The following is a 14,558-nucleotide window of genomic DNA, read 5'->3' as shown; positions in this document are numbered from 1 at the left end:
TGATAGTGCTATCTCGCCAGCTCGGAGCTTTGCTTCAAACTCACAAGGAATGAGGAATATTCTATTTGCTGGTCCTCTTTGCTAGAATAAACTGCCATCTGGGGGCAGTAAGGATACCACCTGGAGGCCAGGAAGGGGAGGGTGCTTTCTTGCAGAACCGCAAGCTGATGCATTTTCTCCACAATTAACTGGGCTTAGTAGGGGCTTTACTGTCTTCTGCAGGCCTGAGTGAGTGTCTTAGTCCATTTATATCAGAATATCGGAGATGGGGTAATTTATAAAGGGCAGAAATTTATTTTTCACAGTTCTGGAGGCTCGAGAGTCTAAGATCAACACAGCTGGCTCAGTTCTCTGGTGGAGGCTGCAGCCTCTGGAGGAGAGGAATGCTGTGTCCTCCCATGGCAGAAGGCAGAAGAGAAAGGAGGAGGAAGATTTTTCTCCTGGCAGCCCTACAGCAGGGAGCACTGACGTTGATAAGAAAACAGCATTCAAAAGGGCCCTCAATCAATCTTCTTAGAATAAGCATATCAGGAACCAACTCACAACTGCTGATGTAATTTTTAAGAATTTCACTTCCTGCGTGGAAGATGCTCTGGATTCTTGTTAGATGTGGATAGAGGATGGAAATACGGACCCTGTATATATACAGCATGGAATACTACACAGTCATAAAAAGAACAAAATTATGCCTTTTGCAGTAAGATAGATGCAGCTGGAGGCCATTATCCTAAGTGAATTAATGTAGTAACAGAAAATCAAATACTGCATGTTCTCACTTATAAGTGGGAGCCAAACATTGAGTACTCAGGCATAAAAATGGCAACAACAGATACTGAGGACTCCTGGAGGGGTAGAAAGGGAGGGAAGCAAGTGCTCAGTACTATGCTCAGTGCCTGGGTGATGGAATCATTCATATCCTAACCTCAGCATCACGAGATATACCCAATCAACAAACCTGCACATATACTCCATCTCCGAATCCAAAATAAAAGTTGAAATTATTAAAAAAAATGTGGCCCACAGATGACGCAGCTTGAAGAAGCATGTCATTGCTAATAAAAACCACCATTTTGGGGCACTAATTCTGTGCAAGGAATTGAGTCTTTTTTTTAAACATTGATCCTCTTAATCCATAAAACCACTCTATGAAATGGAACTGTTCTGTCTCCTACTTGTGCTGATGGTCATCCAAATCTGTCTACCTGTTAAACTTCAGAGAACTGTAAGCCAAAAGAAAAAGTCAATTCTACTGTAGGACAACTTAAAACAACAAAAACAACAAAAAGACCCTGTACTGTATACATCCATGGATTGAAATTCAAGAAAAGCAAAACTCTAGTGATTGCCGATCAGTGATGCCAGGGGCTAGGGTTGGAGGGAAAGGACTGCAGAGGAACATGGCAACTTTCTGGGGTGATGGAAGTGTTCTAGATTATTGTGGCCATGGTTACACAACTGTGTATCTGTGAAAAAGCATCACATTTTGCAGTTTAAATTCTTGTTTTTTTTTTTTTTTTTTGTATGCAAACTATACCTCAGCAAAGCTGGGGGAAACCACCTTGTAGCATGGACAGCATCCCTATTTGTCTCAATAATGAGGAAATTGAGGCACAATGAGGTTGAATAAATTGCCCAGGGTCACAGCTGACAGAGCCAGGATTCAAACACAGGAATGAATAATTCCACCAATTTTCACTTCCACAATTAACAGCTGCTCATGCAAGTAGGTCATGGCCCTTAACCTGGGCCATGGGAACACATTAGCCCTAGAGAGGCAGCTGCAACAGGCAGGAAATGCTTGAACCCCACTGAGGACCTTACAGAAAAAGCAGCTGTTCTGGGGTGGCCATTTGAGTCCACACACAATTAGTCTTTCCCAAAGCAGCCACAATTATTTGATTTGAAAAACTAGTGCCGGGATGCTAAGTCCTGATTGCAGCTATCTGATGGCCCCTGGGCCTTCCCCCCTTTTCTTGGCTGGGAGTGTGATTTAAATCCTCCTGGCTAAGCTCATTTTGCCAAACAGCTCCTGCAGGATTCATTTCTAAGGCTGAGTCCAGAAATTTCTAGCTCAGCAAATAGATCCAAAGCAAGATAATGAATTCACCCAAGCTACCTCTGAGACTAAGGAATATGGTTTCTTCTGCTTTGCAGAGGCAAATAGATGTGTTTATACACAAATTTACCGACATACAATGCCTTGCTTGTTATAAAGAAGAGAGGAAAAATATAACTGTACATCCGTATGTAACTTCCCAGTAGCTGTCCGTCTGGGAGGGGAAGGTGAATGAAGCCACGGTCCTCAGCAGGAACACAGAATGATGCTGTGTCATATTTCACACCGTTGCTGTACCACTTGGAGAAAGAGGCTCCTGTCTCACTTTACAGCTAGAAAAAATGCAGACTGTTCTTAAGGGTAATGCAGAACTGAGAGGAACTGAAAGATCATCTCAGGTAACAGCATTGGGCACTTATGATTAGAAGAACGGACTTAGGATCAAGCAGCTACTTCGTGGCAGTCAGAGAGGTAAGGCGACTGTGTAAGGCCACTCAGCACATAGCTGGAGTCAGAGACCCGGGTTCTCTTCCCTGGACCAGTCATGCAACTGAAAGCAGGTTCTTTAACCTCTCAAGGTTTCGGCTCCTTGAATATAAAATGAGGCTAATGAGTGCCAGCTCACAAGCTTATTGTGGGGACCGGCTGTGATCAGGCCCTAAGCACAATGCCTGAGACGCAGTACATGCTCCATAAATTACAGCTGATGGTGGAAGTCCTTTTAGTTCACTGTGGTTATGCTAATATATCTTATCTTCAAGGGCTTTGGACTAGATGAGTTCTAAGGTGAACCTTAGAACTTAGTTATTAGCTAGCCAATAACTGACTTGGACAGCGCTTTATGGCTTAAAAAGCCCTATCACGGAAGAATTTCCTTTGCATTGCACAATTACCCTATAACACACAGAGAACCAGCTTCATAAGCCCCATTTTCCAGTTTAAAATACTCAAAAAGGCAAAGCGATTTACTGAATTCTACCTTTTCCAAGATCACGCAGCTAGTAAGGGGCAGAGAGGAGTGTTGAAGTCAGATCTTCTAAGTCACAATGTTGCCCTCTGTTCAGTGGCCCAAGTGTCCAGCTCTTAGGCCACTGTCCTTCCCCTTAGTGTGTGTGTGTTCCTGCTTCTCTGCAGCTCCCCTTCCAGCCAAGCCAACCATTGCTCTTGGAGTCTGCCTCTCACCAGCCAATCCAATGAATAATCATGAGAGTAACCCTACTATTGCCCTTTTACTGCAGAGATGGGGATAGATTTATAGAGGCTGACTCTGGCTGGTATTTGGGAACAGATAATTACCTTCACTTACTATATCCTAGGCTGCTTTGGCTAAATATTTACTGCCCAGAATTCTGCCCTTTCCAACCAATTCTGAACACAAGCATGCCACAGGCAACTAAGTGGCATATTTCATTTGGGGCAACCATAAATCTAAAGCTTCCACCAGAAATGACGCAAAAAATTAATGGAACATGAAATCAAGTAAATGGAATGGAGTACAGTAATTAGTTCATATTTTAATCCTCAGGTCTGTTTATTATCTGTCAACTGGCGAGCAATTAAGTCGGCACCATTGAAATGATTAGCTTTGTTTCAGCAGAAGTTTATCGATATGTCAGAGCAAATGAATCCAGGGGTTTTAAATGGCTTTATTTTGGATTGTAGAGCAGCACATCCATGGAGCAGCTAGACATCTAATGATTTAATTTAGCAATATTATTATCTAGATTACTTATATTTAATATTACAGAACTGTTCTGGAGGGTTATGGGGAATGTGGGCGGGGAAGATTTAAACTGCATAGAAGCATTGCTTCTGTTCTAAGGTTCTCAATGTAGTATGATTGCCTTTTCATATTGAGACTTAAGAAGAATGTTTAAGATACTATATTTTTTGGCCAGGTGTGGTGGCTCATGGCTGTAATCCCAGCACTTTGGGGGGCTGAGGTGGGCAGATCACAAGGTCAGGAGTTCCAGACCAGCCTGACCAACATGGTGAAACCTTGTCTCTGCTAAAAACACAAAAACTGCTCAGCGTGGTGGCGCACACCTGTCATCCCAGCTACTCAGGAAGCTGGGGCAGCAGAATCACTCAAACCCGGAGGCGGAGGTCACAGTGAGACGGGATTGCGCCACTGCACTCCAGCCTGGGTGACAGAGTGAGACTCCATCTCAAAAAAAAAAAAAAAAAAAAGAAAAAGAGATATTTTAGCCTTCCAACATTTAATTCTCAGATTTATCTCAGTTGGGCACTATCATGGCTTGCTCTCACATTGGTGGTCTTTTCTCAGGGGTGATTTGGTGATTTCTAGATCCGTTTCTTCATGGATGCTCATCATGGCTTGTGTTTGGTAAAATAATCTGCCAATGTCTTTGCCGTTTTACGGCTGACTCTGTAAATGCCCTGTAATGGGGCTGTGCTCACAAATGCGGGACATCTGATTCTCAGGCTCTATTTGCTCTACGTAGTGACTAAATCAGGGGACCTAAAAAGGTTTTTTGAATCTTGAGATTCAAAAATTAAAAATCCTCAATTAAGAGTCAGGAAACTTGGATTCTGGTCCTAATTCTGCCACTAAATCTCAGTGACCTTGGGCTGGTCTCTTGCCCTTTCTGACATTTGATTTTTCCTTTGTACATACAGGAAGTGCACTGGAAGAGATGGTCTCAAAAGTTCCTCCCTCTGATACTGTCACTTTAGACGGAGGCTTGGAGTAGATTTGTCCTTTCCAAGTTCAGGTCTCTGTCTTGAAGTGAGAGACGTGACCTTTCACGGAACCTCTACAAATTTTCATGAACTGTTGATCATATCAGAGTCACAATGAATATAGGCCATTCTTACTTAACACTTTCTTTTCCAGTTGATTTTATTCCTGCAGCATTGGAAATGAGTTAAAAAACACAGCTGGTTCACGGAAGCACTGTGAGCGGTACTCGTCCCTCTAACTGCAGTGTCACTGGCTACTAAAGAAACGAAGGCCTCGTTCAACACTTGCAAAATGATAATAGCCATGGTCTCCATGGTGACAGGTCTGAGGCAGGACCCTGATCAAATTTCAGTTAATGCCTGTCTTTAATATTGTCCTTTGTAATGTCACACTTCCCTCCTTGCTTTGGATGAAACATCAGCCAGGAGATGAGAGGCAAGTGGAGGAGGATGGTGGCTGTTATGCCATCCTGGGGGTCCAGGCCAGAGTTATGATGCAGATTAAGCTGGAGTCAATAGGATAATGAGTTGATCGCAAGAGGCTGTCTTCTAATGCAATGTCCTCTCTCTTAGGCTGCACTGGTGACTAATACTGGCAGTTCAGGAACTGCTGACTTGATTGGGCTGTGCTTTCCCAGAAGTAATTATAAAAAATGCCCAGAGGGAGATCTTCTCCTTAGATCAGAGTCATCATTTGCTTGCTGGTATCGCTGTAATGCACCTGGCCACCATCTGAGTTTCTGCCTGTTTTCTTTGCTTCTCGAAGGTCAGTTTGCTCACTCCAGGTGGGGCTGGTTCCTAGAATCTAGAACTTTGATGTCTAGCATTGGCAAAGCTCCCTAGTCCGATCCTAGGAGTAATTCCAGGGCTGAAATGAAGACTCTAAATGAATTTTTCTGGTACACGGGCTCTCAATTGTTCGATTATTTCTCCCAGGTACACTAAACATTTTATTTACCTTGTATTTGTGAATAATTTAACATAAAAAAGTTCTAGAACCTCTTAATATTGATGACAACTTTATTAGGTTTGCCATTATGACAACAGAATTTAATTCATGATATATTGGGCATAGTTTAGGTAATTTGAAAGCTATAGTCTTAAATTATCTTCGTTTACTCATTTGATCTCTGCTCAGCAATACCTACCCAGTGCCCATTATGGGTATGGGGAGATATTTAAAAAGTACAACCAACTCTGCGACTGTAGGGAGTTAACAGTCTGACTGGAAAGACAGGATCCTCTACTAGACTGGAGGCTCCTTAAAGGCAGGCACTATGGCCTATCCGTCTTTGAATTTCCCTACCAAGCTAGGGTCCAGAGCAGATGAGTAATCATTTGTATTGGGTTTATGGATAAACTGTGGGCTACATGAGGCAGTGTTACTAATCAGAAGACCTGAATTAAGTCCAATCTTGGTTATGTATTGCCTGGATAATCTTGGGCCTTTGTTAACCCAAGAAGGTGGTAACATTGAGAGCAAACATGTTTGAGGTTTAGTGATGAAATGGGAGAATTTCTGTAACTGTGCTTCAGAATTTATTTGGAGTAAAAACTGAAGTCCATACAAAGTGCACGTAGAGAGGACCCACGTGGTCTGCAGCAGCCCCTGGCCCTGCTCTGCCCTCTCTAACCTCCTGCCCCATCACTCCCACGTGTGCTCATGCTTCCTCCGCTCTTCCTTGCACACTCACAAGCTCCCTCCCACTTCAGAGCTATGGTACTGGTGATTGCCTCTGCCTAGGATGTCCTTCCCCAGACATCTTCCTGGCAAGCTCACCAATGTCATCTTCTCATCGAGGCATATACTGGCCACACTATTTAAACTTGTATCTCACTCTTTTCACTCCTCATTCTTGGATCTCTCTTATTTTGCTCTAGTTCTGTCTCTGTAGCATTTAGCATATTCTAAATTAACATGTAAATGTGCTCATGTATTATGTTTATTATTTATGATCTGTTTACCTTCACTAGACTGTAAACACCTTACGGGTAGATATTTTTATTTGTTTTACTCACTGTAGCACATAATAGATACTCAATCAGTATTTGTTAACTGGATGAATGAATGAAGGTAAATGACAAAGCATGTAAACAGTAGCCAAGTGTTCACAGTGAGATTTTGCAGCCACCTGTGGGCATGACTGGGTTAGTTCTAGATTGTGCTGCACATTAATTAATTCAAGCCTGTGCCTTGTCCTTCCCATGGCTCTTAAATCCCTCCAGGGTAGCCCTTAATTGTTCAATCCTTTTGTTCCCTTTATTGCATTTAGGATAGGCCTAGGTGTGGGCCTTCTAACATTTTAAATTTCTCAAAGCATATTTCTGTCCCAGAGAAATCCCAGGATATGTCTTAGTAGTAACTGCAAACTGAACCACTCTACTTCTTTTACAGTTTCTTTTCTTTCTTTTTTTTTTTTTTAGATGGAGTCTCTCTCTCTCTGTAGCCCAGGCTGGAACACAGTGGTGCTATCTCGGCTCACTGCATCCTCCACCTCCCAGGTCCCAGTTCAAGCAATTCTCCTACCTCAGCCTCTCAAGTGGCTGGGATTACAGGCATGAGCCAATGCCCAGCTAATTTTTGTATTTTTTAGTAGAGACAGGTTTCACCATCTTGGCCAGTCTGGTCTTGAACTCCTGACCTTGTGATCTGCCTGCCTTGGCCTCCCAAAGTGCTGGGATTACAGCATGAGCCATCGCGCCTGGCCTTCTTTTACAGTTTCTAATGGAACGTAATGCTTTGGGTGGCCTTCATTAAAACGCCCCATCTTCAATTTAAATGGGGCTGTATATTTCCTGTATAGTCAATGAATGCAACATACCTCAGAATTTCAGGGAAAAAAAAGCCTATAAGATTTTTGTTCCTGGGACACAAATGGTTGACTGAGTTGTTGACTCAGTGATTTAATGAATCATTCCACAAACACCACTTAAGCATTGACTGTCAGGTACTGTGCTAGGTGCATGACATGCAAAGATGAATGGGTCTTGTCCTTAAGAGTTTTACCAAGGCCATTTATTCCCTCATTCAGTATATATTTATTTATTTATATATTTATAAATTTTAATAAATTTATAAAATTTATATATTTATATATAAATTTATAAAATTTATATATTTATATATAAATATATAAATATTTATATATTTATAAATAAATAAATATATTTATTGACTATATGTGTGAGGTGCTGGGAATACAGCAATGATCAATATAAAATTCTCATCAACAGAGAACTGTGGTTGCCATAGAATTGAGATTAAACAGTTACAAAACCCACAGTGATGGGCAATATAATAGATTGGGGTCAGCTAAAAAGGCCAGGTAGTAAATATTTTGACTTTTGCAAGCTGCATATGGTCGGTCAGTCTCTCTCTTTTTAATAGTATCCTTTAAAAATGTAAACCATTCTTAGCTCCTAGGCTGGATTTGGCCCACAGGGGATGGTTTGTAAACCCCTGTAATAGATGAATAAACAGGATCTTCGGGAAGTCAAGAGGAGGCAGCAACTTCCTGTCTGGGAGGAGAGAAAGGGGCTTGGAAGCTATGATGGCAGACTGTGGCAGATGGGGGAAGGGAGATGGGGCTGACATTCAGAGTCGAGGGAACAGCTTTATCATGGCATATAAGTAGCACTTCTGTATGTACTGTCCATGTACCTGTTCTTAAACTTCCCAATCCTCATTCCCTCTCAATCTTCAAGCGCCAACAGAACACCAATGGAGCATCTCCATCAGGAGGTCCTGGCTGAGCAGCAAAGTGCTAATTAGATTGCGTGAGCTCCCCCCACAAGCTATTCAGTAGCAAATGGAGCCCTGGCTCTCAAGGATGTTCTCCTCAGCACTTTTCATATGCTAGCACACTTCAGGACAATTTGATGTTAGATGCGTATTCCTACAAATTTGTGTTGCTTTAGTGAAGCCAGTCTCTCAAGGATGCAAATAATTGATTCCTGGAAGAGGACAAGGCCTGCATTTTCTGTTGTTTAGTTTCAGTTGTTGGTTCTGAGATAATTGTTTTCTCTTTTCTGATTCAGAGCCACTGAGAGAGGGAGAGAAAGCCCCATATTTTACAGATGACTTTAATTCTCTCTTTTTAATTAAACACATCCTATCTACATCACCATAGCAACAGCTATGGACTTTTCCCTCTCTCAGGTGTGTTTTGAGCCGGATCAGAGATTCCAGAGGCTGAGATGTAGAAAGGTCAAGGTGTTTCTACTTTGCCTTCAGAGGGAGCAGCAAGTGGGTCAGGTTGCACAGCTACTCACCCATTCTTTCCTTAATGCTATCCACTGAGAGCCATTTCATAATCCCCTTCTGGAATAAGCCTCAAATATAATTCACACTATGTGGTAATATCAATATACATATTCCTCGATAGACTTTGCACGTCTGTGGGCAGAAGCTGCCCTCTGGCCCATGCCTAGCTCAGAGCCTATTACACGGCAGAGGTACGAGAGTCACGTGATGAGTGGATGAAATTAACAGGAGGAACTGGCTATAGATTTTGCATGAAGCAGCTAATACAGTTCTCAGTGTACCCCTCTCCCCCCTTGGAAAGAAGACCTTAAAGGATTTTTAAACGAATTTGTCCAATTTATCCCAAAGAAGAAAGATTCTTCCTGTCTAGTCCCACTACTGCAATGGAATTCAAGGCATGATTCTTTTCAAATATTTTTTGTCTGGCTAATGTATTTGCTTCTTTTCATAAATACCCTACGTTATACTGGACATTAATCTAACCATTTAGACATGATTAGCAAGCTAAGGGTCTTACTTATTAAAAACAGTTAATTTTTCCTTCTTAAAGAAATGGAGACATTTGAATCCGTGAATGTGCTCATTTATCACCAACCCTTAACAAGGAATCCAGGAGTTCTCTGTGTAGGACATGAGTAATTTTTATAAAAATGCAGTTGCTGACTGTGTCATACATCCACGCAGCTTTATAAAACAAGGCAAATGATTACCATCAATTACAATAACCTTGCTAGACAAGACTGCAATTAATCTACAGCTCTTCAGATAACGACTGTTGCACTGTGCCAAGGAAAATGCCTGGCATTAATTGACTTATCACGATCAGCAATGATAGATAGGGCAGATGGCATGAGATTATTCACTGTCAACAAAATAAACACATGCTTTCTTGCCAGAAGTGTCTACTTGGGTCCTCTCAAAGGACAGCCAAAAATAGAGGCCAAAGGTGGCTTTGAAGGTGGCACAAAATAAAAATTAAGGTAACCAGAGGCACGCAATCTACCCACATAATAAACCTGCACGTGAATACTTTAATCTATAATAAAAGTTGAAATTCATTTTTTAAAAAAGTTAACCTTCAGGATGAGATATATTGACTTTTACTGAGGTGAATCCTCAGCAGAACACAACTGAAGGAAATTTCTATAAGAAAATCATGGATTGGCGTGGTGGCTCACGCCTGTAATCTCAGCCCTTTGGGAGGCCCAGGTGGGTAGATCACTGGAGGTCGGGAGTTCAAGACCAGGCTGGCTAACATGGTGAAACCCCATCTCTACTTAAAAAATATAAAAAGTTAGCCAGGCATGGTGGCACGCACCTGTAATCCCAGCTACTAGAGAGGCTGAGGCAGGAGAATCTCCTGAACCTCGGAGACGGAGGTTGCAGTGAACTGAGATCATGCCACTGCACTTCAGCCTGGGTGACAGAGCAAGATTCCATCTCAAAAAAAAAAAAAAAAAAAAAGATTATGGATTGTGTAGAATTTCAACATCAGAAGATACATTAAAACTGATAGTTTTCCCTTATCATTCAAATGTGAGTCACTTTTAAGGAGTCACCAAGTTCTGTTTGGTGCTTAATAATTCCAGTAATGGAGCTGGATAGAGTGAATCACACCTATAATCCTAGCAATTTGGGAGGCCAAGACAAAAGAATTGTTTGAGCCAAGGAGTTAGAGGTTACAGGGAACTGTGATGGTGCCACTGTACTTCAGCCTAGGTAACAGAGTGAGCAGAGTGAGACTATTTTTCTCTCTCTCTCAAAAAAAAAAAAAAAAAAAAAAAAGGAATTCCAGTACTAGGATGTCATAATTTTTAGAGGCAAACTCATTTCATCAATGTATCATTTTCTTCATTAGAACACATACATAGCTGAATAACCTTCTTCTGTAGCTTCCACCTACTGGCCCTAGGTGTTTTCCCTTATGCTACATAGAAGATGCCAAACTCTTCTTGCTCACTGAATCCTTAAATGGGATCTCAAAGGTCAACTGCTTATCCCACTACTTTGCATATAACATTGTTCTGAGGACTTCAAAATTCTGGTCTCTTGCATCTAAACCCATACAGTTCGTCTATAGACTACTGACATTGAGGGGCTTGGAAACAAATGTGATATGATGAATTCAGTCTATCCAGGGCAAGGTATAATTATACCTATGCTGAGGCCAGTGCTCAAGCCTACCTTGGAGCAGCGGATATGTACAGTGACCACCCAACTTGGGAAGCTGTTCTCCAAGTCTCATCAGTCTAGACAGCACCCCAGCCTTGCCATTTCCAGGGGACAATGACCAAGGTGTCCTCCTTCCCCCTCTTTTTTGCAGTGTAATTTCATTAAGTCCTCTTTGTTTAGAAAACTGGGGGAATTCAGGCAGAGTTTCACCTAAAATTGGCATAGTGGTCGCTAACCAAAATTTCTTGTGGGAAGTTTTACAAATGTGCAAACTTGGACCCTATTCCCTGAGACTCTGATTCAGTTGGTTTGGGGAGGAATGAGAGGAAAATATTTGACGAAGCTTCCCAGTTAATTGTGATTTGCAACCCTGCTTACATACATGCTTTCTTCACTCAATGCTCTCTTCACTGGGTACATATAATAATGTCTGAATGTGGAAGTGCTTCACAAGCCTAATCATCAGACTCTCTTGGGAACTTTTAAAATGAAAATCTTTGGAGCACCTGATACCTGTTGTCTGGGGTAGGTCTAGGAAAATTTATATACTAAGAGAACAAATTACTGTATGTTTCCCTTAAGGGTTTTGGAAGCACTCATTTACTCTAAAATTGTGGTTCATGTATAAGTTACAAAGCACCCTTATCATATACTGAAGAAACGAGTGACACTAGTGACACTAAAGAATAATACAATGTAAGAATTTTAGCCTTGTAAACATCTATATGTTTTCCATCATTCGCTTAACAAATATTTCTACTTTGAGGCAGTGTTGTGATAGGTGCTAGAATATGATAGAATATGGGGGAGAAAAAGAAATAATAGCAACCAAAAAAATTAGCAAGTAAGCCAACAGATAAAATAATTACAAATCTTAAAATAACTTATTAAGAGGAAGAGTTCATCTAATTTTGAATATTCTCTAATTCAGACTGGCAGTACCCAGTTGTGCTCAAATCGTGAGTTTTGGTCCTGCTTTCATTGTATTTCTTGTACTCTAGTTCAGAATCCGCAATTTGGGAACCCTGCATTACAATGCATTTGGCAGGCATCCCTAATCAGTCCTAGCATTTTTTCCCCCTACAGATCCAGGAGAGAGACCCATACTACAGCTCAACCCTATTGTCTATGCAGGCATTAAGAATAGATCACAGATAAAACGCTAGATGAAATCTTTATGCAGCTTCTCTAGCACACACTGCCCTGACATGCCTCGGGGCTTTTGCTCATGCTAGCCCTCATGTCCTGCTTTATCATTGTTGTCTATCAATCATTGAGTACCTTCAGTATTCTTACATCTGGAATCTCATTTCCTGCTTTTTCATTGTTGTCTATCAATCATTGAGTATCTTCAGTATTCTTACATCTGGAATCTCATTTCCTGCTTTATCACTGTTGTCTATCAATCATTGAGTACCTTCAGTATTCTTACATCTGGAATCTCATTTCCTGCTTTTTCATTGTTGTCTATCAATCATTGAGTATCTTCAGTATTCTTACATCTGGAATCTCACTTAATTTTTAAAATAACCTCTAAAAGTATCTAAACTGTACCTTAGAAGGTCCAAGTAACATCCCAAGATCACACAATGTGTATCAAAGCAAGACTACAAAACTCAGGTCATTGGACTCCAAAGCTGATGATCTTAAAATTGTTCATTATTGCCTCTCTTTATAGCCCAGTTCAAAGGGTGCCTTCTGTATGAAGCTTCTCCTGACCCCTTCAAGGAAAATTTGTCACTTCTTCCCTTGAGTTTTCCAGGGCCTTTGTACATCTCCATTACAGAATGACATTATACTTTAATGACTTGAATATAGCACTCTTTGAGCTCCTCTGTGGTAGGAACCTGTTTTTTTCTTTTTAAATCTCTGTATCCCTGGTAACCAGCTGAGTGCCTAGGCAGGCTCTTAGTGATGCATTTGGAATGCACATTAAAATCTGGCTGCTGGACTCATTAAGTTTGCGGGTCTATTTCTTAGTGCTTGGTCTTAACACACTAAAAACAAGGCCGGATTTATACATGACCTTTAAAAAAATAAAAAGACCACATGTTATACATATTTTTGTAATTTCAAAACCTTCCTGACATCAGTTATTGAGGACTGTAAAGCAGAAACCTAGTTACAGGGCATTTAGAATCTAAGGACCCCTGATCCCCAGTTCATAAACACCCTCTAGAATAATGGAGGTAAAACAGATCAAATTAACTACACCCTGCTTGTGAAGTATCACACCACAGATGACAACTGTTTACACTGTAGCTCTTGTCCAATAAATGAAACTGTGGTTGGGCGCTCCGCTGTGGCCTGAGTTCTGTCTGGGTTGATGGTGGCACACAGTGATATTTCCATTTTGCAGAAACTCAGTCAAACTATTTAGTTGCCTGACACTTATTTCACAGTATGTTATAGTTTTATGAAAATATGACTCATTATATTCAAAAGAAAAGTGATGGAATCTGTGCTTTCATATGTGACACATGAGAGGCCGATTGCCCAGATAGGCATGATTAAAGATGTATTATATATATAAGGTGAGGGCTTGGGGTTGAAATAATGCTCTAGAAATATCACTGGGCATGAGTCTCAAGAGAGCTGCACCTGTGTCCCAGAAGGAAAGAGCCAGTTTCATTACAGCCTTCCCTGGGCAATACTAGAAGCTTGTTACTGACTTCATGTCAATCTGCAAAGGACAGATGGAGAAAGAAGGCATGGGCCTTCTCAAGTCATAGATTAGAGAGAATCTTTCCCTTTGTTATGTTATCCCATCTTGGATATAAACAAGCACCCAATCTTATAAGTTGACATTTAACCTTAGTACTTTGACAGACTAACATACCTCTCCAGAGAAGGCCTGTCCATTGAGGAGGTGCTCCGACCCTTGGCTGTCCTCACTCCCAAAGTGTAGCCGGATCTCCTCCAGCCGGTGGCTGTATGTCATGGGCCCTCCAGATATGTTGACCAAGTGCTCCTTGTCCAGGCGAAGGGACACGTGTCTTCCAGTGTTGTACATGGTCCCACTGACCTGCAAGGTGACCAGCAACAGGTCAAGAAAGGCCCTCCTTCTTCTATGCCTCCCCAAACCCAGCACGGTGCTTGGATCAACACCTTTTGCTTCCTCTTGATGGGAAGATGGGCTAATTTCACATACGGAGTAGGCAGTGGCAGCCACCACAGAAGGTATACAGGGGATCTATGGTAATTCCTGTGAGGCATAAACCACATTATCCCTTAGGAATTTGAGGTAAGAATTCAAAGGAGACTTTTCACCAATTGTGACTAATGTTTTGTGCATTGCATCTTATGAAAAATGGAACCAACCTAAATGCCCATCAAAGATAGATGGGATAAAGAAAATGTGGC

The 14,558-nt window shown here is 41.4% G+C and overlaps 1 protein-coding gene across 8 annotated transcripts in view; it reads right to left on the bottom strand.

Annotated features, from left to right (window-relative positions):
• The window catches only part of CA10 (carbonic anhydrase 10), a 543,877-nt gene that overhangs the window by 102,819 nt on the left and 426,500 nt on the right, over positions 1 to 14,558 (bottom strand). For all 8 annotated transcript variants that reach the window (XM_078374145.1, XM_078374141.1, XM_078374144.1 and 5 more), the window contains one exon: positions 14,035 to 14,220. In XM_078374145.1, coding sequence (XP_078230271.1) covers positions 14,035 to 14,220 — 186 coding nt within the window. The remainder of the gene's footprint in view (positions 1 to 14,034; positions 14,221 to 14,558) is intronic.

Source organism: Callithrix jacchus, chromosome 5 (assembly GCF_049354715.1).
Source record: "Callithrix jacchus isolate 240 chromosome 5, calJac240_pri, whole genome shotgun sequence".
NCBI classification, from domain to species: Eukaryota; Metazoa; Chordata; class Mammalia; order Primates; family Cebidae; genus Callithrix; species Callithrix jacchus.
The sequence above is the reverse complement of the archived record's forward strand: the minus strand, read 5'-3'. Positions and strand labels throughout refer to the sequence as shown.